At 36.7% G+C, this 23,335-nt stretch overlaps 2 protein-coding genes across 2 annotated transcripts in view; one reads left to right on the top strand and one right to left on the bottom strand.

Moving 5' to 3' along the window:
* BRD10 (bromodomain containing 10) overlaps positions 1-4,307 on the top strand; it is a 49,088-nt gene extending 44,781 nt beyond the window's left edge. Inside the window, exon 8 of the mRNA XM_005522755.3 lies at positions 74-4,307. Coding sequence (XP_005522812.2) covers positions 74-3,678 — 3,605 coding nt within the window. The 3' untranslated portion in view covers positions 3,679-4,307. The remainder of the gene's footprint in view (positions 1-73) is intronic.
* An 11,932-nt stretch (positions 4,308-16,239) lies between these two features.
* MLANA (melan-A) lies at positions 16,240-23,043 on the bottom strand. The gene is made up of 5 exons (XM_005522684.2): positions 23,001-23,043; positions 22,094-22,183; positions 19,481-19,577; positions 17,351-17,452; positions 16,240-16,399 (listed from the first exon to the last, which is right to left on the bottom strand). The coding sequence occupies exons 2-5, from the start codon at positions 22,165-22,167 to the stop codon at positions 16,331-16,333; spliced, it is 342 nt and encodes a 113-aa protein (XP_005522741.1). The 5' UTR covers positions 22,168-22,183; positions 23,001-23,043; the 3' UTR covers positions 16,240-16,330.
* Between the last annotated feature and the right edge of the window lie 292 nt (positions 23,044-23,335).

Consider the following 23,335-nt stretch of genomic DNA (forward strand, 5'->3'; position numbering starts at 1 on the left):
ACTGTAAAACTGTTTTATAGGGGTATCAGTTGCAAACATGTAAAACACAGTTTCTGTTTTAATATCCTTGCAGATGAAATGAAACTATTAGAGATGAATTTACCTGCAGGAAAAAACAGAATTCTGAAAAAAGAATCAGCTTCTAAAGAGATACAGAAGACACTGCCCAAATGCATTAAACGACAATTCAAGCAAAATAGTTGTCTGGATCAAGGCACTAATGAGCTTTCACCAAGGAAGAAAGCTAAACTGAGCACTAACGAGGTTGTGGTCCAGAGTTCAGAGAGTAGCCTGCAGTCAGATAGTTGCTCGACTGAGCTGAAACAATTTGAAGGGTCAACTCAAAAGTTACTTTCCGTGACAGATCCTGCAACATCAGTATCAAACTTTCTGAAAGGGACCAAACCCATCCAGGCCTTGCTTGCCAAGAATACTGGGAACAAAGTGACCTTAACAAATCAACTGTTGCCTCCTGCAGGCATGAACATACCTACTCCTGAAAAGTCAGTTTTACCAGCTTTGGAATCATCACTGATCAAACCAGCATTGACCTGCCAGGCCAGTTCAAAGACTCCTTTACAAATGGTATACAAAATGCCAAATGGCCACTGTGTACCAATAGACGTTCCTAACAGCTCAGTGAAAATTCAAATGCAAGCAATGATTGACCCTAAAAATGGAGAAAAAGTCATGCAACAAGTTCTTATTTTACCTAAGAATTTTCTTCTTCAGCAGAGGGAAGAAAAAATTGTGTCCAAGGATATTCAGTCACAACAACAAAAATCATTTGAGATGCACTGTACATCTTTACCAAAAATGTCAAACATCAATGTTTCTTTAACACCTGTTCTGGTAACAGGCCCTGCAAATGCCACTCAGTCATCCACTACAGTTTTTTCCAAGAATACTACCCACTCATCACAAGTGACTAGTCCAGTGAACACTACACAACCATTGCCGAATGTAACTTCAGCAGATAACTTATCAATAATTAAGGTAAGCCAAAGTGAAAATGACAAAATCAAGACTACAGTTTTGACTGCTACATTGCCTGTGTCTTTGGCTTCACCTACTCTTTCCACAGCTAGCCAGTCCTTGACACCAGCAACAGCATTAAGTGCATCTACAAACGCTGATTCTGCCTCTAATAGTCTTGCATCACAGCAGCAAACCAACTCGCCTGAAACAAAGCAAGAACTAAAGACAGTGTGTGTAAGAGAATCACAATCTATTCTGGTCACAACACGAGGTGGAAACACTGGAATTGTTAAAGTGCAAACAAACCGAGACCAGATTTCACCCAGTAGTTTATGTCCTACTTCAGTTTTCACTTACGCATCTCAACTTCAGGCTTTCCTTGTGCCAAAAACCACAGCAGTATCACACTCTAGTCTTGCATCTGTAGCAACAGCCACATCTGGTCTCCCACATGTTGGACAATTATCTCCTTCTGGATTTGTCCCCTCAACAGCTTCTGTTAATGCTCCAGCTTTCCCTGCTGATTTTACCCAGACAATGGAGAAAAATACTAAATTCACACTACGGCAGCCAGCTGTTCGGGATTCTTCATGTCAAGTAAGAGAGAAGTCCTGCCATGTGTCTTCTTCTTTATCATCCATTCAATTAGCTACCAATTTGGTGTCTCCAACTCCAAACAGCCCTGTTAGTGTGACTAGCATTGGACAAAGTAATGTTGTCAAAACTCCAAATTCTTCTGTGCACCATCAAGGGGACACCAAAGTGAAAACAAAATCTGTTACACAATCTGAATCAAATTCTGCAACAAATGGAGAGTTATTCAGTGGTGCTCCAGTCCAGAAATTTACATTATTCACAAATCCACCCATTTTATCTCCCTCTGGGGCGTCAGGGGTCAGTATTATACCGTGTCCAGCATCCACTGCTGTTAATGCTCAGAAGCTGCTTTTCATTAACACACAAATTGCCAATGGCCCATCAACCACCAATCTAGTTGCAGAGTCATTGAAACAGAACCTTCCTTCTTCCCTAACCAAAACCTTTGTTAATGCCACAGAGCAACCACAGTTGGTTTTGATCCCATCTACAGTAGGAGCACCAATAAGAATAAACTCATCACCAACTATTGCTCAAGTAAAAGATGTGAAAATTGGACTAAATATAGGTCAGACCATTGTAAATAATAAAGGCAGTGCACAGGAGGCCCTACCAGTTAATATATTGCACACTAGCATTTCTAAAGGAGAAGACAAAAAGAGGACAGCCTTAGCCCCATCCTTGACAAGTAGTACTGTGGTTCCTGTTCCAAGTTTTGCTGTGTCAGCTAATGAATCTGTATGTGTTACAAAAGAAGCTGAAAACGCCTTTACAATAACAACAGCAAATGCACAAATAGAATCTGTTTCAGTAACATCAAGTGGAACTTCTTCTGGGACCCAGTCTACTGTCTTGACTGGTGGCAATGATCCCTCAAGAATAAGGCCGGTTCTGTGTAATCAAATTTGCACATCAAATACTGGAAATACTGTGGGTATGTCAACTGTGAAAACAGGACATCTTGCTTCATCCATGCTGATTTCAACACAGCCAACAGTATCTCCGCAAGACTTAGGATCTGCTCTGCAATTTCCAGTTATTAGTTTGCCTGGACCTGCAGCCACCCCCCACAAGGTGTTACATACAGTTCCTCAGTTGGCAGCAGTTCCAGCTCCTTTTCCAGTACCAAAAAGACAGTTGCCCACACTGGTTCAGTTTCAGTCATCAGGAATGTCAGCTGCTGTGTCAAGTCATGCAAGTATTCACAAACCTCAGAGTGTGTTGCCCCCACCATCACCAAATACAGGTGAAGTAATTAGTTTTCCCAATCTTTCTTCCCTACAATGTCAGCAGGTGCCTCCCAGTACAGAGAAAGAAAGTCATGATTACACTTGTGCTTCTACTGTTCAGATGTCTGAGGCTTCACCCCCTGTAACAAGCAAAACAGGAGGAGTTCCATTGAATGAACCTTCCACTCAACAGAAGATAGTCATTAATACTTGTATGCCTTTGGCACCTGGAACTCAGATAATGATTAATGGTACTCGTTTTGTTGTTCCACTACAAGGCCTAGGAGCTGGCAGCCATGTTCTTCTTCTCTCCTGTAATACAAAACAGACTCCTTTAACAATTAACCATGGTCAAGAACCTCAAGGTGTACCAACTGTTAATCCAATAACCTCAAAAATCATCCTAGCACCAAGTCATTCATTAAGTTGGCAAATACCAAAACATCCTTCGAGAAGTTCTACAAAAATTGTGAACTCTTTTGGAACTGCAGATGCTTTACCCATTGTACATGCAACACCGCAGATATTTAGTACTCCAGCTAGCTCATGTACTCCACTGTCTGCAGTAACTGTGTCTGTGTCTTCAGTGACAAAGTCTCCCATTAATGTAGCTACATCTTCTTCTTCTGCTGTTCATCCTCCAAATTCTCATTTACCAAGCAACACGTCAGTGTTTCAGCTAGACAGTTCTATCAAAAAACTGTTGGTCAGTCCAGAGGGAGCCATACTGAATGCTCTAAATACTTCAGCACCAAAAGTTCTTCCCCTGTCTTCATCACTGCTTCCTGTTGTTTCCACAAGCAGAAATCCTACCGTGGTCTTCCCTGCATCTCAGTCATCTTGCCTTGATAAACCTGACAAAGCTGCATCTTGAATTTACTGCGAATGAGCCACTTTGAAATTCTGGGGCATTCTTCGAACTTTGGAAGTTGTAACTATTGAATAATTTCTTACAATGTTTTAAACAGTTGATTTACTCAATATTAACAAGGTTACAGTTCTTACCTGTTTACCTGTGGGGATTTGGAGAAAGAAAAATTTTAGTTTGTCAGAAGTTTTCAGAGAGTTCTCTAGTAAAAGGCTCAGAAATGACCAATGAATTCATTAAACAGTTTGGAGAAATCTTGCCTTTTGCACATGTTCCATCTTACTCTATGGACTGTTTGCCAGTGTGGTTATGACAGTATATATGTCCTTTTTATTTGTCGAATTTATTTTTGACTTGTTTCTTTAAAAAAAATTATGCATTGTAAAAATGCAGTCTATAGTATAGAATTGTACATATTCCTGAACTCCTAAAAACCTGAACTGAACAATATGTACAAAGATCTATGCTGTCTTATTTATGTTTTGTTTACATAATGTATAGTTTTTTAAGTATTTTAGTAACTTTGGACCAGTGTACTGTTTAGCAACAATGCAGAAGAATCTGCATGTAATAAATCAAGTTGCTGTACTGCTTTGTGTTGGCAGTAGTTAAAAATATGTGTATCTGTTACACTATGGGAGAATACATACATACATACATACATATATACATGCATACATATGTGTGTGTGTTTGTGTGTGTGTATATATATGTATCTACATATATATGTGTTTGTGTGTATATATATGTATATATATATATATATGTATCTCTTTCTTTTGGTGTGTGGTAGAATGAAATTATTTAATTCCTTCTGTTCTTCTCTGATTTTACATTTCATGTGATTAGACAGGATTTGGAAGGAAGGCCTCCTTATTGTTCCTCATGATATAGGGCAGGATAACCCATACTTCATCCATTCTTAATGGTTTGGTTATGTTGCCTAAATAACTCCAGTGAAATGGTAAGACTACAAATGGCTTCCTGGACACCAGTCTAAGTCACACTGATTGCTGTTAAGGACTGCCATGCTTTGTCTTAAAGCTTAAAGATCTGTTGAACAATTCATTGTTCTCTGTTTTACAGCCTTGTATGTATTTCCACATACCTGGTAACTGTAACATGGTCACTCACTAATCTTCTGTCTAGCCATAACAACTACCCATTTTTTCCGCTGGTCATGCTTTCTAGATCTGTATTTTTTCTTTAGCTTATAAGTGGTTTGTCTGGAAGGCGAGTGTTAAAACATCATATGTGATTAAAATAAGCTTTATTAGTACTTTGAATGGGGATAATTCACATACTGCATAGACCTTCCCTTTTTATACAGAGTGTTTAGTATTTATTAGCTTAGTTTCAGCATTTGATCTGATAAAACCTTTGGGTTATTTTCTGCAGATCAGCACTGCTGCAGTGCTCATGGAGATAAGTTTTTGATATCTTTTGTGATTCTGCATATAGAGAAAGAGTACCCATCTTATCTTATGGAAGGTGATGATTTTAGAATTGTCTTCATATATGTTGAACTTTTTGTGGAGTTTGTTGGTTTGGGTTTTTTTTAGACACTAGAAGGGAAGATTTCAGAAGAGCTTATGAATGATAGTTGCCTTTTAAATAGCTATGACTTCAAAGGGGATAAAAGCTTACATACCTGTATTTAGCTGTGTTTGTAAAGTGAGTTTCATAAAAATGAAGCTTCAACCTTTGCTTCTCATCCTGTTGAATTTTCTACTTCCCTTCCCCTTTTGCTGTACACAGTTTTGCAGTTCAGATGTTGAGTTAAAGAAAAGGACCACATCTGTCAGCTGCCCTTTAAATTGTTCTGAAAAGTAACCTGGTATCTACTTAGCTGAAGTTCTGGGAAAGTGAGGGGAAGAAAGGCTTGAGCCTTCGGTAGGAACCTTTCCTTTTGCACTAATTAAAAGAACTGCTTTGGGAAATTGTATCTTTCTGGATGAGAAATCTCCATCTTATCTCAGGGCTGGGAAAGATGGACGCTGTCAGTTTTGGAATGAAAGAAGATTTGGTTAAATTTAGAAAAAGCTACTTGCTACAGTTTTCCTACTTGAAAGGTTATTTTGTAACTGATTTTGAAGACACCTGGTAGTAAAGGGTGCCTGCTTGCCCTGGCAGAGTTTACAGTAGTAAGGATTTTTAAGTGTGACTACATTTTACAGTTGAATGCTGCAGGTGACTTTTCCAACAGAGAGAGACAGCAGAGAATGGCAGTTTCTTCATGGACATTTTACATAGCCAAAACCCATATATACCAGCAACATAATTTATTTCCATTTCACTGGTTGAATCTTGGGACTCACTTTTTTTGAATTTTGTCTTTTCTTGCAATGATTGTTTTTTCCTTTTTTCTAATTTATATTTACTGTAGAGTGAGTTGTCTACATTGTTTGGAAAGCTCAAGACTAGGTTCTAGTATTGAAGTTGTTCTTGATGGAGAAAAATTTCTTGCATGGCATTTTTCTGTGTGCTAATGTAATAGAAAGATTTATGCTATAACTGATTCTAATAAAGAGAAAAGTTAGAAAAGCTGAACTTAGGAACTCAGGACTCAAGTAACTTGCTTGAATGATTTCCAACATTTTTTTGAATTAATATGGCAATATTTTATTATTTTCATAAATATTTTATAATTTGGCAGATATAAACTTTATAACATGGAAAGTTTGATTCCATTTGATTACAGTTTTCATGGATTTTTATTCTCAGACATATGTTCACAGTCCAAATCCTTCTGGAGAAAGACTTGAGACTACTATGTAATGGGCTCGCAACATTCATTATGTTAAACCAGCTTTTAGTAATTTTTTCTGAATAAAATTCCTATTCCCAATACTCTTCTCCAATGGTACAAATGTCAGTCAGAGATAAGGCTGTTTTTCAAATGAACATCTATACCCATTGACAATTTGCTATGTACCTTTTGCTCTCCACCAAATATATGGTGCTACCAGTAGCACAAAGAGAACCATAAAAAAGTAGATTATATTCACAGGCACAATGAAAAAGCAGAACTGCCTGCATTTCAACTTGAAGTTAAAAAGATACTTAATGAAACATATAAACACAGATATATAAATCAGCCTTTTAAGAGAACATGTCCAACTTTTCAGAGCTTGTAAAATGCTGTGCTTTTGGATGACCTCTGATATTGTATACAAGTATTCATACACTATATTACATGCAAAATCTTAGTTTTACTAATGACTTTGAATATCCTGAATGACATCCTTTTGTTTACCTGAATGGACATGTTCTGCACAATAGTTTTGCTTTGCTATGAGTAGAAAATGACACTAATATTGCTTCACTCTTCAAACACCCATGTGTGTGCTGCCATTTTCTTGTAGGGATTCTGCTACACTAGAAGTAATTCAATTTGACAAGTCTCATGGGCCATAGAAGTACCTATTCAAACCACATCTTTCTGTCAAGTCATTCAAACGTGCTGATTTCACTGTGACATAGCAAAGGGTTTAATGTGAAAAGGGAAGCAAAATTTCTCCTGGTGAGTGAACAGAAACTAATTTGTCTTACGGGAGTAGGTCAGAAAACTAAAAGTTAGCATTTGTAAGGCATCTACAGCTGCCACAGTGTGTGTGGTTCCTAGTTGATTTTGCTTATACTTTGTGGTAGTGCAGAACTTTAGTAGTCCAAATTAATTCTAAAGTAAATGAATAATTTTTATTAAAGCATGAATATTTGTTATGTTTAAGGACTTCTTCCTTTAAATAGAATGGCCAGAAGTGCTCACAAAAACTTATTCATGTAGACTGCTCCCTATAAGCTGCACCTCAAATGAGTTTAGGGACTCAAAATAATAAGAAAAATAAGATTAATAATGCTGCATTATTTAAGGTCCATCTATCCTATTATGATGGCCATCAATCCCAGCATCACCTAGTCTCTTGAAGCACTCAACAGTAGCATTCCAAAAGAGCACAGTATCAGGCCTGAATACTCTTTTTAGTATCCACTAATCTGTGAGCCAGAGTCTTCCTCACACAGCTGTGATTTTTTTTTCAATTTAATAGCTTTCTGTATATTTCTCTTGATGAAATACACCAATTCCTTTCTGAACTCATGGAAGTATGTAAACAGACTATTACCATTCACAGTATTCGGTGGTAAAGAGTTTGTAAATAAATCTTTTTTTTTGATTTCCAAACCTGGCACCTGCTAGTTTCATTTGATGCAAATAGTATTTATATTGTAAGACACAATAAACCTTTGTTCTTTGCTATTTTTCCATGTGACCTATGTAGACCTTTGCCATGTTGGTTATCTCTTTTCTAGAATAAAGAGAAATCGTGAATTCAATTATTTCTTTCATGGAAGTATCAGTTGCTGTCATTGCTGTGTATACCTTTTCAATTTTATGCTATCCTTGAGGTGTGGTGTCAGAAAAGTGCATGTTCTAAAGGCCCTATGAGCTATTCAGCAGTTTGTTGATGATTTTTCTTTCAGAATAATTATTTCAATGTTTGTGGGTTGGTTTCTGACTATCATTTAGCCTTGTACTAACTTTTTAATAGAAATATTAATTGTAACCCAACTTCACATCGGTGACAAGTCTGGCAATCTCTGTTCCTATTTCTGCTTGGTTTATGTCTCTTGAAGATGTCAAATAACAAACTGCTGCAATGATTTTCAAAATGATACTTTTTAAATCTCATTGGTTTTGTGTATAGGATACAAGTCTGTATATTGTCATTTTATACAGATTGGCATCCAGATAAAGATTTTCTAGTTGTTGAAGAAGCCACTTTGTGAATGTGACGCAGAGCAATGTTATTTTAAAAATTTTTCCTTGAAACTACAGTGGCATAAAAGCAAACTTTAGAATCTTGATAAATCTTGGTGCATTTTCTTGTTTTCTCGAAATATGTAATTGTCCAATCAGTAATCACACCTGAATGTCTTGAGTAAACTTGGAAACCAGGGTAGTTCATTGTTTGGTCATGTGACTGGTTCAGAAGTTCTTCAGAAAGTCGGTGTTCTTACTGCGTCTTTTATTACAATCTCAGCTGAACTAAACACATTAAATGAAAATGGTATGTAAAAGTAATGCAAAGAAAACGTAATTAATTGCTTAGAGTATTTCTTGAAATGATGTTTTTTACGCAGGTCTATTAAAATGTACATAAATGTGATTTCCCACCTTTTGCAGATGAAGACAATGAAGTTTGGAATTCTCATACCAACATGGAAGAACTGGGAATAGAATTCTTGGTCTCCCGACTCCTTCCAGCATCCTATCCGTAATTAAAGGTTAGACACCTAGATTACTGCTTTATCTTCCCCTATTACCACTTTTTACAATTAAGGAAATATTTGGAAAATGCAATTGTTTTAAAGAATCTGAGGAGCATTGACAAATAGAATTTATAAAAATTAAATAGCAGAGGGAAGCTGTTGTGTTCTGCTTGCGGTGAGGGGCACAACAACTCCCCTGGGCCCTGGAGTCTCGGACTCCAGCCAGCCACTAATGACCAACAGGAAATGAAGACCACAGAATGGTCTTGCTTTAGCAAAACCTGGGATCTTTTATTAAGCCAGGGACCAGACAAGAACGAGGCTAGAGTTACAGGTTTTATCTGCCAGGGTAGGGGTAGAGTTTAGGATCAGGGTCCAATAGTGAGAGCAGCAGTGGACTGCAAAGGGTTGGGTCAAGGAGGACAACCAATGGGAAGAACTAGGATGGGGACACTGCAGTAGAATTTAAACCAATGAGGGTACAGGAAACAAAGAACATTCTGGGGCTATTCCTTATCTAGCAAAATGGGGTGGAGTGTCTTTTCCCAGGCTTGCAGGGGCACGCCCCATAGGGTCGATGGGTCGATGGGAATCTTCTTTAAGCCATGGCCCTCACCTGGTGCTGTCTGTCTAGGTAGAATCCCTGCCTCCTGGGGTGGGGGCACTCCACAGGAACCAAGATGGTAAAGAAACAGCTGTGGTTCTTGTGATTGTCTTCAGGCTTTAGAACTTTGCTTGTCAGTGCCCATGTCATAAAAACAAGACAATAGACTCATTTATTTTGTTGTTCGTGTTGATTCCATCTCAAGTATAAATCAGACTCTTCTGTTGTTGCCATCTGGTACCAGCATATACACTGAGACCTGTCCTTGTAACCTGCTGTTATGTGTAGAATCATTGCTCATTCTTTTTTTTTATAACATGCACTGGTGAAATTAAGTAACACAGAGGAATTAGTGACTGGAATTACTATGTAGCCACAGGGTGTCTTCCTTATTACACAATGGAAGAGTAATATCATGATGGATTCCATTTACACAATATAAAAAGCAGGTATTTTTAGTATTATAATCAATTCTAGCTACTAGGAAGGAGGAATTGCTTGTGTCTATTTTTAAAAAACATTGTCAATTCATACTAGCAACACACCAATACTAAAATTACAATAGTTTGTTTGAGCCTTGTCTGGACAGTATTCTACAGCTCAACTACATGTTATGCTTTCAAAATATTGTTCTTGCCAGTAGCGTGCTTTTTGTAATGTGATCAAAGAACAAAAAGTGGGAGAGGCCTGTCTGTAGTATTTGCCTCCTCCAAGGCCTAAGAAATTAATGGAAAACCAATACTTTTTTTAAAAGAGAGCCCATGTCTGAAAGTAAATCTCTTACTTACATGAAATGCAAGTGATGTGGCTGGTGCAGCAGTCCTGTCCTTGTATTAGCTGTACCTTGGACTGGACATTTCACTCACTATAGTGGCCTGTAGAGAATGCTTAGTGGAAAAAATTATGAAATAGATCCAGTATGAGTTAATTTTCCCAGTATGTATACACAGCCTACAGTACAACATTAATTCCAGGAGGATTGTATGAACTCAGTCTGAGCTTATCTGTGACCTATGAAATAGGTCACAATAGGTGATCTATGAAATAGCAGATTTTGCAGCCAAAGAATCAGGTACTGGAAAAACATGAGCATTAATTCAGCAACGCAGAGCAGAAAAAACAGTAATATAAAAAGCATAAAACTTCTTCTCCATTATAAGAAGTGATAGGAGAGGTGCATGAATCCTGTTAAACAGCAGAAGGTTTGAATGAGGAGTTGACTGAAATTGTTGCTGGGGAAAAAATCCAGGAAGTGAAGATCATGTGGGCTGCATATCATTGGTATTATGAATGTGGGAAAGACAAGCTTCTTAAATCTGTGTTGATACCTAAAATGTTCAGGTTGAGTTTTCTGGAGATAGAGAAATAGGAGTAATTTATAAGTTAGACATCTGACCCCTTTTAATCCTTGCAAGGATTTCTCTACAGCATATTAATGTCAGGGAATATTCACACTTACCATATGATTTTTTTTAATTTTAATGCAAATTCTGAAGCAGTTCTAAGGCTTTTCTTTTTTATGGCTTCCAGATGACAATCCTAAGATTCCTCTTGCAAACAACTGCAGATTCAAATCTAGTACTGAACTGTGTCAAAAAAAAGGGCCACTCTTTTGCTCCAGAATGTCAGGAGCAGTGATGTTTACATGGTGCTATGGAAAAATAGAAATAAATTACTTTTGCCAGGGTGAGTGTGAAAGGACAAATTGATAGAACTTGGAAGACAGCATATTTTTCTTAAGAAAATTATTTTCAACAAAAGTAAGTCAGATCTTTCCCCTTATAGCTACAAGATGATAAAAGAATTGTGAACAAGGAAGTCTGCTTTTCTGTGAATGCAGAGAACATTGCAAACATGCAGCAGAGAATTCTGTTTTTCCCATCCAGAGATGGAAGCTAGTGAAGTTGAAAAGACTTTACAAAATTAGTATTGACAGACTGTAGTATTTATATTAGGCCATCACTCTTTGTTTTGTACTGATTTGAACTCATGTGATGTATCTCTCAGTAAAGGAGCAAATAAAACATGTGGTCCAAACATCTAATTGAGGCTATACTAAAATGGTTTGAAAGTGTGAAGGTACATGTGCCAATTAAGCATTGTTCAGATTTTCACCTGTGGGAATCCACCAAGAGTGAAGTTTGCAGCTATCCCATGTGAAGAGCTTTCTGGGGAAACAAGAGAAGGCAATAACTGTGACATTTAATGTCAATAGTATTTGTAACATTTAATGTCAACACTGTTGCCACGATAGATTATACATTCTGCCTTTTTTACTCTAATTAAATTTGGGCCAGTAGTCTCTGGTTCTTTTTTTGATGAATAAATGTCATAGAATCACAGAAGCAGAGAATGGGTCAGGTTGGAAGGAACCACAGCAGGTCACCTGGTTCAATATACCTGCTCAAGCAGGATCATCCCAGAGCACATTACACATTGCTCCAGAATGGTTCTTGACTATTTCCAGTGAGGGAGACTCCACAACCTCTCTGGACAACCTGTTGCAGTGTGAGGGACGTGATTCGGTGGAATTTGAGACCATGAGGCTCATGGTGGGTGAGGATGAGATGGATGAGCCTTTCTTCTTCCTATTGCTGTGAGCACATGGCAGTTAGGAACACCACTACCCCTGAAGATGTAGTCTTTTGTATTGGTACCAGAGTAGAATCTAGAAGAACTACATTTTGGCAGCAAGGGAAGGAATAATTCATTCTGTTCATTAGAAATCTAAGGCTGCTGCCATTGAGCCAAGGACTTTTCGCTTAAAGGAAATAAAGTAAAAATTTGAGGTTCTCTAAGGATGCAAAATATAGAGGGTCAATTCCAAAAAGTGCACAAGTGCTGGATTTTAGCTGGCAGCTTATATGGGATGTGTAGATAATACCTGTAGATAGCTTTCTAAACTTTATATTGCTGCTAGTTTAGCTTCATTACTACATGTAAAGTTCAGTGCAAATATGTGCCCAAAAGACAACACTGGAAATTTTCAAGCACTTTTCAGCTCTAATGGGCAGTAAAATATGTTTAATTAAATGGCATGAACACACAACAACCTTTCAACCTTGTTGCACAATTTAATATGCAGTCAACAGAAATGTACAAGTGCATAAATGCTACTTCTCCAAAGACAAAGAAACTCATTAACCTTTTCCTTTACATAAGACATAAAAAGAAGTTTGCTTTTAAAGGCAAAAAAATGTACTCACATCATGTGAGAGAACACCAACAGAGTAATGGGTATGCTACCAGTATTAGACAAAAACATGAATCAAAGTATTTCATTGAAAAATTACAATCAATATGACTAATGCTAATACAGTTCTTAGGGCCAAGATAATATACATACATCCCCAGCTGTAGCAAGAGTTAAGCCAAAGGACATTGCTGAGGTGAGTATCACTGGATTCTCCTAGCAACCAGCTGCAAATGCCAGTTATTTACAATAGACTAGTGAGACACTAAAAAAGCAAGAGTGTGGTACTCTCTTTTATGATAACTGTCTGACATGTGTAGACTATACCCTTTGGCTCTTGGCTCAAGAGACTGTTTTGCTACATGGTGGAGTATGCCAGGAAGATTGAACTCATCAGGACCTGCTGCATTTTACCTTTGTTCAATAGCTTTGAAGGCTACGTTAGGGTTTGTAACTGCATTAGAAAGTAGGTGATCCAACAGGATCATACCAGAAATCCAAACATAGACAGTGTAACTGCTATTGCCATTCTAATTTATAATCTGACCAAAACATGCTATATTAGCAAGGGTTCTGTTTTTGAAGTATTTCTTGCATCTACATAAGGGTTCTATGCATAGCTATGGAGAAGTTCCTAAGGTCCTATTGTACAGATAAGAATTAATAACAGTGTGTCTGCTGCTATGATAGTGCAGATAAGAAGCAAGCAGAGCTTTATTCTCCAGCTATGACCAGCCACCTCTTCTTCAGCATGCTGGGGGAAAACTCAAATTGCCTGTGAATTTTTTCATTAGCTTTTTTTGATGGAAGAAAATGAAGCACAAACATCATGTTTGTTCAAAATTATAGTTGTAATAGAAAGCATCTAATAGCAAGCTGATTGCAAAGAGAGTAAAAACCAGAGAAGCAGAACATCTTTGACTTTTACATGGTCTCTATTACGTACATGACCAAACTAAAGAAATTATGAATCTAAATTTTGGTGACCAGTTGCTATTCTGGGGTGATACAACTGTCTAATCTGAAAGACTTCCCAGGAAGGTTGAACAACCCTGTACCATGTTCTCCATGTATGGTAGTTAAAAAATTTTGGTGCTTTTCTTTTTAAAGGAACAGATGTCCTTGAATGTTTTAACTAGTATTTCGTAAACTGCAGTGTTATTGAGTGTAATACAAAAGTACCAGTTCTTGCATCATGCATCTTTGGCAATTACAGGTCTCTTGTTTTCAAGGTCTGACCTGTCTTGTATCAGTGTTTTTTTTTAATGTGTCAGCAGTCAGGCTCTGCCATGTTCCATCACTGGGTATAGAGCCAGATTTGAAAAACGGAATTAGAATGGCATTAAGAATGAGTGATGAAGTTTACAACTGTTTGAGTGCTCTGTGAAGCTGTATTTCATGCTCTTATTTTAATGCACTTTAATCTGAGACCACTGTCTTAACTCTGTCTATAAAGCAAAAATACTGCTTTCACCAGTAGAAAAAAGGAGAGGACTTTCTGAAAACTAAGGATAGGGTTCCAAGAGGGCTTATCTATCCCTCAAGTATCTATAAATTCAGCTGAAAGTTGAATTATTCCATTTCTGGCTGCTGAGGAGTTTTACATGGTTCCACAAAGAAATTTATATTTCTACTTCATCAGTGTTAACTTCCTCATGAGCTTTCGCAACATCTGGTAATATATTTAATTCTACGCAATTAACATTACTAAAAATGTGTGTAATCAAGTAAAGCTTTTTGAACTCTAAGCACTTCACTTCTTCATAGTAAATAATCTCTGTTAATTTTTTAATTGATTTTTTTCTCACACATGAGGAAATATGTCTGCATATTTCAGTTCTATTCCACTGTAGCACTACATAGTTTTTTGAAGGGATTTTTAAGAGCCTTTACTCTGCCCCAGAGCAGAGAAATGCAGAGCACTGAGTTGCTAAAGATATCAGCCCCAAGCTTTAGCTTTTACCAGTCCTGCAAGAAAATGATTCAGCCATTGTGTTCTACATCTCTAGTGCTTACTAGCTATACGATGGCATTTTTTATGTTCTCCTGTGTATCCTTCTTCCTATTGCTAAACAATTCCAGATTTTTTTTTCCTGACAGGGTGGATATTGGAAATGACACAGGTAAGACAGCTTTTTAGGTTAAAATACATCTCTAAGTTTTTAAATAAATAGATCAACTAAATTTATAAAAACATAAGGATGGATTGTAACATTTCACAGCAATTACTGATACTTATTAACTTCCAACAACTATTCAAACTATCTATTCAAACATTTTTATTACAAAAGAAACATTTCAAAAAACTGTCTTAAACTCCATATATGTTGATACATATGTTAGGTAAATAACTGTGCCTTGTGTTGAAAACTTTTTGTGTTTTAAGATGCTTGTATTTGCGTATTTGATGACAAGGAACTAAATTCTTTACTAATAGCAGTTAATAATTGCTTTATGAGATCATTTCTCTTCTGTAACTACTTTTGATTTTAGTGAATGTTGCACCATTTTAGCTGCCTTCTGCTGTGAGCCTTGTGCATAAATGTATTGATCTGCGTATAATCTTAAGTAGTAATCTGGCAAGCAAGGAGTAACAAAAAGGCTGAGTAAACAATAACTATCAAATGTATGTAGCCAATTAATGCATATCAAAATTCTTCATTTTTTATTACTGCTAGTGTTCTGGCGAGCTTGGAAAATTAACATTTAGGAGTCTGTTGTCTTTGGTAATCTGTAAGAAACATGGTTTTCATGCATTTTCTTACACAGTTTCATCATATTAGAAAGAAATTACTTGTAAATCTTCGTATTTGCAAAGTTCTTTTGCTCTCTCACGACTGCCACAAGGAAATGGAAGGTGATGTCATTGTATCCATTCACTGTATGAAATAGTACGGACTGCAAGCAGAAACTCCTAGATTTCTTAGACTGATTGTGTTTTATAAGGAATTAATTCATTATAGTTACATAAACAAGTGATGTAAGGTAAAAGTGTGTTGTAAAACATAGTCACTTTTTGGAAGTTAATTTTGAAACTGCTGGTGAGGAAAACAGCCTGTAAGGAGTCATGTAGTCAAATGGTTCATTTTGTGACAGATTCTTTTACATTACATTCTAAGGAATAGTTGGAGGGTTTTTTTGGGGTTTTTTGCTGTGGTGTTTTTTTTTGGTGTGTTTATTTTTGTTTGTTGTTTTGGTTTGGTTTTGGGGGGTATTATTTCTTAAAGAAAGGGAAACTAAATGAAGAAGATGAAAACAAAGGTGCCATCACTTTTTACTCTGATTGATACTGAATAGTGTGTGATTATACATCTGTGTAGACCTATGAAGGATTCGAGATGACCAGACCATAATGAATTAATCTGACTACAAGAAGTGAAAAGCTTAAAACAAAAGCGCATTCAGTTTATTAAGGCATTTCAATGACCACTTCTGTAAATTAAGCGGGAACACTTTTCAGCCACTGCTAGTGCAAACATGTGTTTTCTTTTGTAAGATTTTAGCTTTAAGAAAGTTAAGCGTATACAGGAAATAAAGAGTGAGCATGAAAAAATGGAATCAGTATGTTTAAGTTTTCAAATTTCATGTTGTCATGGTGAATAAGGTGGTGGTGATGGATCTGCAGCAATTTTGTCGTAAGCTGGTGGAGCATCAGGTACCTATGGTAAGGAAAATGGGTGTGAAAGATCAAAAAAAATCCCAATTGAGGTACAAGAAAAATGACAAGAAAATTATACTGAGCACAGAGCAAGCTATTTACCACCATATTAGATACAGTTCTATGACTTAAAGAAGCTGAGCTCGTTCATTGTGTCTGTTTTATAAGGTTACTTTTTTGGTAGTATGTTTTCTAGTTTTGCATCAGATTCACTTTATTGCTATTGTTCATCCAAAGAGAGAATTTTCGGCGTTACAAAGGCAGGAATATTTTTCTTATATGTATGGGGTGTTTTTAAATTGATAATTCAGACAAATATTGAAGCTTTTCTTTATGAGTCTTGATGCAGGCATGTTGTCTTATTTCTAGTGGTAAAAATTTGAGTAGCTTATATAAAATTGTTCAAAGTTAGCTTCTCGATTCTAAAGCAATTTAAACACACCCATTTATATATACTTATCACTTAATTTACCTTTTTGAAAATTGAAAGTTTGAATGTTCATCTTTCCATAATGATTAGAAGAGCTAACACACTGAAGTTTTATAATGTTCCCTGATAATGCTTGTCAGATTATAGTATACCAGACACAATCCATTTGTTTGTCAGAATGGCAGAAAATCAATTAGGGAGATGTTTGGGCTTTTCCAGTATATTTCAGCATTCAGGTGTTGCATCATTCTACTAGAATGCAAAACGATCATACAATTTAAGAATAAATATAAATTGCAGACAGTCACTTTTAAAATAAGCATTCTAAATAGTAGATTTAATTTAAAAAAAAATAAATTTACAGTACAAATTTTTCTAAATACTACTTTCTAAGTTGATATTGAGGTATTGAAGACTCCAAGTATGAAAGAATACACCAGGGGAGAAATCAAGTGCTTGTTTAACAGTATAATCTCACTGTGTCTTACTCAGTTTTATGTGAGATCTTGATTTGCAACTTACCACAGAATTAAAGTCTCTGTAGTCCTGCAGAGCCATTTTGCAGTCCAGTATTTCTCCCTCACCTACCACATTTCGTATTGTGCTCATACTAGAGCTTTTGCTCTGTGACAGATCATAAAGAAATATAGAGAAGGTGAAAGGAAGAAGAGACTGTTAAGTTGGAACGAAATTTGACAACACATATACAGAATGTATTAGAATCTGGGATTAGAAACAATGCGAGTAAGGAAGATACCTTAGCTAACACTTTTTGCTGTGTCTGCTGAGACATATGCTCTCTCTCCTGTGTAATCCAATTACATTGCCAGAAAATTAAGTATCACATTTTTTAGGTCACAGGCTGATGCAGAAACTGACATCTCATGTATCTGAATTCCTCCTCTTTTTTATGCCACCCATTTCTTTCCTTAATCCCCAACCTTTTTGTTTTACATTTTGTCAACATTTCTTTTGTACACATTCTGTACTAGTTCTCTCCTAGCAAAAATAGCCTAAGAAAAATATGATCTTCAAAACCAGAAAGTAGCAATCTGTGATTAGAAGGAATTAAAAAACAGATTATGCTTTTTGCCAGGATATACAAAGCAGGCGTTTGGTTTGATTTGTGAAGGTTTTTTTTTAGAATTACCTTCATTTTTGAAACATTTCACTAAGAAATGTTCATGTTTTAGGTATTCCGCCAGGTGATATGTGTCTTGGATAGATAACTGGATAGGACAGAATTACCAGAAACAGCAAGAAAGTAGATTTGCTGACTTAGATGAGAGCTTTGCTGGGTTTTTCAGTCCCAAATAGTTACTTATCTTCTTAAAATATTAGGATAACAAAAAGATAATGTAAAACATATGTTTGGATAAACCTTTGTCCTGGTTTCAGCTGGAGGAGAGTTAATTTTCTTTTAAACAGCTGGTACAGTGTTTTGTTTTGGATTCATTATGAGGCTAATGCTGACATAATAACACAATGATGATTTGTTTTTTGTTCAGTAGCTCTTGCTCTAAGTCAAGGACTCTTCAGAGTGTCTGCCACAGAGTGGGTCCACTAGAAACTGTGAGGGCTCATGGCTGGGACACCTGACCTGGACTAGCCAAAGGAATATTCCACACCAGAGAACATCAGGCTCAGTATATAAAGAAGGGATTTGGGAGGGGCTGATTGCTGCTCAGGAATGAGATGGATATCAGTTGGGGTGGTGAGAAACTGTATTATCAATCACTTGTTCCTTTGGGGTTTTACTCCTCTCCTTCTCTCCCTTTCATTACTGTGATTAGTAGTAGTAGATTATTATATTTTGTTTCAATTATTCATCTGTTCTTATCTCAACCCATGAAGTTCACCTTTTCTTTCCAATTCTCTTCCACACTAGGGTGGCAGTGGGAAGTAAGCAAGTGTCTACATAGTGATTAATTGCTCTCTGGGGTTAAATCATAACAAGCTTGCACTTTAAAGAATTAAAAATACCTCCCTTTCATAGGAGAGGGAGAAAAACTTCAAAAATAAAGCTTTGGGACTTCAACAACAGATGTTATGAGAAGGATTGTACCTTTTTAAAAAATATTTTCGAAGAAGATACAAATGGAAGTATTTTTAAAGTAGTCTTTAGAAAACAAATCTCAAACCCATCCCAATTTTTTTGTAAATCCTAAAACTACAAGTCAAATTTTATATGGATGAAGCACACATCACCCATATTTACCTACTTGTCAGTTATTTTCCTTCTCTGCTTCCTTGATTTACTCTAATCATATCTAACCTTATTTAGGGGTTAATCTGATGAACAGTGAATATATTACTTTTATTTAAATGAAAGGACACAGAATGTTTCTTGATTTTGTGTAAATATAAATAGAAATTTAACTTTTTTTACTGATGTGTTGTGCAAAGTTGGGCAACTGGTTTCATGTCCCTTTGCTTCGGATTCCTCTTACCCCTTTGTCTGACTTGCAAGTTCTTTAGATCAGGTAGTGTTTCATATTGTGTGGTTTTGTCTGTGACACGTCAGTGTAGATACTGCCTGAGATAATGACATCCTCTATAGATTTGATGTTTTTCTCTGCATTAATAAAATGCAAACCAAGGCAATATGTTGTCAAAATAATAGCATGAGAGAAAATGAGCTGCCACACTTACCCGCAGACTTCTGTAGCCACTACGTCTTTTGTAATACCAGCAGCCAAAGGCAAGTAAAATTGCCAGCACCAAAATGAAAAGTCCAATACCCAGAGCTCTGTTGGGAAAACAAAACAAAATAATTTGCACCACAACTAGATGCATCCTCCTGGGAGCAAGAATGGTTAGACCAAAACTTTGTGTCATTGTCCTTTTATCAGAGGAAGGTATGGAGCAGAATTTACCATAGAAAATAGGCAAAGTATCAATAACTTCAGCAAGTTTGTTTAGATTTAGTTGTTAGCTAATTTCTCTATCAAATTCTGAAACATTTAAAAAATGTATTTCTTTGAAAACAATTATCTACCAGTGACTACTGATTCCAAAAACACCTGTTTACCTGTCTGTAAATCTAGCAAATCACAGCATTGTGATACTGCAAGTGAATGTGAAATAAATTAAATGCGGCATCGTCAATGATGCAGCTCATGTTTATTTGCTAAATTTCTCTAGGTAGCAAGTACTTAAAATGTATCCTAATTGCATCATATTGCAACAACTTCTAATGATGGAAGGGTTTTTTGATGCATAAAACATATTACAACCTTAAAACATGCCTAAGAAACTTTGAGTTATTCATAAAGAGCTCCATAAAGATTTAGTTCTTGCATGACATACTAGGCACAGTATTGGTGTCACTGTGTTGTTTTAGGGAAAGTATGCTTTGCAAACTGTGCTGTAAAGCATCCTTCCCACTGCTCACTGGGGACTTGGCAGAAGCAGCACAGTTCCAGTCCATGTCAAAAAGCAAGGTGACAAAGTAATTTGAAATTTCCTGATCAGAAAACCCCTTCCTTTAGTGTCAATATCCTCCCTGTTGAGACATATCAAATTCATTCTTTTATTTGTTCTTTGCCTGTTCAGGAACAGAAGAATATGTGAAATGATTAAAGATGAAAGAGCATGGTGGAAAAAATTACTCTGTGAATCAGGATGAACATTCTAACACACTTCTGTATATCTTATGCCTAGTTGCCTAGGAATTACCCCAAGCTTTTCCAGTGGGACTGAGTTGTGGCATATGTGACTTATCAGAGAGCTTTTATATCTATTTGCTGTCATTTTAACTGACCCCAAGTCTCATGAAGGAGTAGTTCCTTGTGAGCTAAAAAGCCCGAAAGGAGATGCGAACAGATTTGTGTGGCAGAACAGGCTGCCTTTTTGTCTGAACTTCCTGTGTGCTATTTGAAGCATGAAACCCCTTGGAGACAAGGGGATTTTCTTTTTCCCAAGTACGTGGATCTTTTAAGTCTCCTGCCCCGTAAGGACTCTGTGTGGCCTGCGGGTCAGGTTGTGTTCTTAACCCAAGAACAGAGCTCACAGCACTCACTTTCTGATGCAAGTTGTGAGATTGCTCCGCTGGTTTTGCTACTCTTGTCAGTGCAATTGAAACTTGGAGGGACTACTTCTCCAGGCAACTGGTACCCTCTCTACATTTTTAGACTTTCTGCATGTCATATGTTGTGGTGTTTAAGCTGTCCATTAGCCTGTATGGCCCCAGAATGTGTGTCATTTCTAGAGCTGGTACTTCTGACTGCACATTTGCCATTTAACTACTTCCCTTACTACTCAGAGGCTAGTATGGAATGTGTGTATACAATTTCTTGCAATTCCAGTTACAGCTGAAGTTCTGCTGCTAGGAATCTGGGCTTATACCTAGAATACTTCTGGTAGGGGAAGGATAGTGTCACTTTTGCATATCTAGAAAAACTACTTACAGTTGCAACCACTAGAACTCACAGCAGTTAGAGGTAAGCATGCCTAGTTTCAAGTGCTGAAACATGACTAGCCAGGTTTTTTTTGGGTTTGTTGGTTTGTTTGTTTGTTTGCTTGTTTTCTTTTTTTGAAAAACTGAACTGCTTTGGATGGCCTATTAGGGAGCTTTCCCTTTTGTTAATTCTTTTTCCAGGGCTGATGGAGGAGCAACTGTCTTGTAGTATGAGTGTTTGCAATAAGTCATTAAGTTTGGGGCCCAGGAAGCCAGCACCAGCAGCACAATTCACTTACAGATATCCCAAGCACACTGGAATTACTTATGTGCTAAAACATCACCAGTTGGCTGGTGTCTCTAATAATCCCAGACCAAACATATTTTATTGTAATTCAAAGATAAAAAATAGTTGCCAGAAACAATTTAGGAGTCACATTTGTATGGCATTGATGTATTTTGGGTTTTTTTTAACCTGGGGGTTTTCCCCCTTTCTTTCATTCAAAGAACAATGTCCCTTTGAGATTCCTAAGAGAGGTCTGGGAATCTAGAGATTTAGTATACAGGTCACCTTGCAACAGGCTCAAAAGTGAATTCTAAATAAGCCTCTAAATAAAACTGGTAAAGGCTGATGACTTCTGATCATATGATTTAACTCTAGATTCTTGAATTCTGCAATTCTGATTTTTCTTAATATTGAGGGCTCTCTAAGATTGCACTATGACAAACATTAGAACTATAAGATAATCAAAAGGCACTCTATCTGTATACAATAGTGACTTTTTTTGAAACAATTTTCTGTTTTTCTTTCAATGCAAATTCCTTCACCAGCTTACATGCTAACATAGGTTTTGATTTATGCTTACTCTTCTGCTGCAAAATAGTTGTGTCCTTTCCCTCTGAAATGGTTGCCATCCACGTGGTTATATCTTCTGGGCATTTTGTGAGGCTCAAACCTACAGGGTAAAAACGTAGTGTGCCAGTGTGATAAACCTTTAAAGCATAAGGTTCTTTGTTTTAACAGGAGCATTTTAGAGAGGCAGGGTAAGCTGGTTTCTTAAGAATCAAGTAGATCCATATACACACACAACTATCCCAATTTAAGAAAAAGCTCAAAACCATAACTATAGTCTACATATTGGTGTCACTACTGACATCAAGGTTTTTTGCCACTGAGTGTAACAGAGTTTGCAGAATTTGATCTGTTTAGGTACCAAGTAATGGCAGACTTCTGAAGCAAAATCTAGAATATCAAAAAACAGACAATTTACCTGGACAAGAAAAACAATTGAGTTTTCACAAAAGTTGTTTTTCTATTCAGTTATTTCCTGTAAACACTCAGGGGACAGGTTTTCTGCCACTGGAGACTCTCAGAGATCTGTTGAATTTCAGATAGGAATACTGATTTATGTCTGCTGACAATAGAAACTCAAATGTATAGGGAATTTATATTACAATCTTTATTTCCAGTCTTAAGGTGATAATCATAGCTGTCTGAACAGTTAAAAATCTACTCAACCAAATATAGTGAAGAAGAAATCTACATGTTTCCATAATATGAAGAGCACAACAACAGCTCCTACTTGATAGTATCCCTCTAATCTACCTATCCTATACAGGTAAATTATAAAACACTATGACTTTACTAAAGAAAATTCTAGCCAAGGAAAGAAAATACCTTGAGTTCGCTTAGAGATAGTCAAGCCTCTTCTAAAGCAAAATTTTTAAGCAAAACTGAAAATTTTGTGTAAAACAAAAAAATATAAATCTTACCTCCTTCAGACCTGTATTCTGTCTGCTAACTGAAGGCATATGCAGCTTTCTTTGACTTAGTCTGTTTTTTTCTCCTTTGATCTGTCCTCTTATGACTATCACGAGTTTGAATTCCTTTCAGTACAGCTTCTGAATGCATTAATTAGCATGAAAGGGGCACGGAGACAACTTCTCATTTTCTTCTGCATCCTGCCCTCTTAAAAAGCAGCAGACAAATCTATTATTTCTTGGTTAATTACATGTGCTCTGAGAGACAGCCTCTTTTTTACCTGCCCAATAAGTACAAGCTCCTAGAGTGGACAGACTGTTTCTAGATTCAAACATATTATGGTCTA

The sequence above is a fragment of the Pseudopodoces humilis genome, chromosome 4, assembly GCF_049639895.1.
Source record: "Pseudopodoces humilis isolate 2021_Gansu_Grassland_sample_001 chromosome 4, ASM4963989v1, whole genome shotgun sequence".
Taxonomy (NCBI): domain Eukaryota; kingdom Metazoa; phylum Chordata; class Aves; order Passeriformes; family Paridae; genus Pseudopodoces; species Pseudopodoces humilis.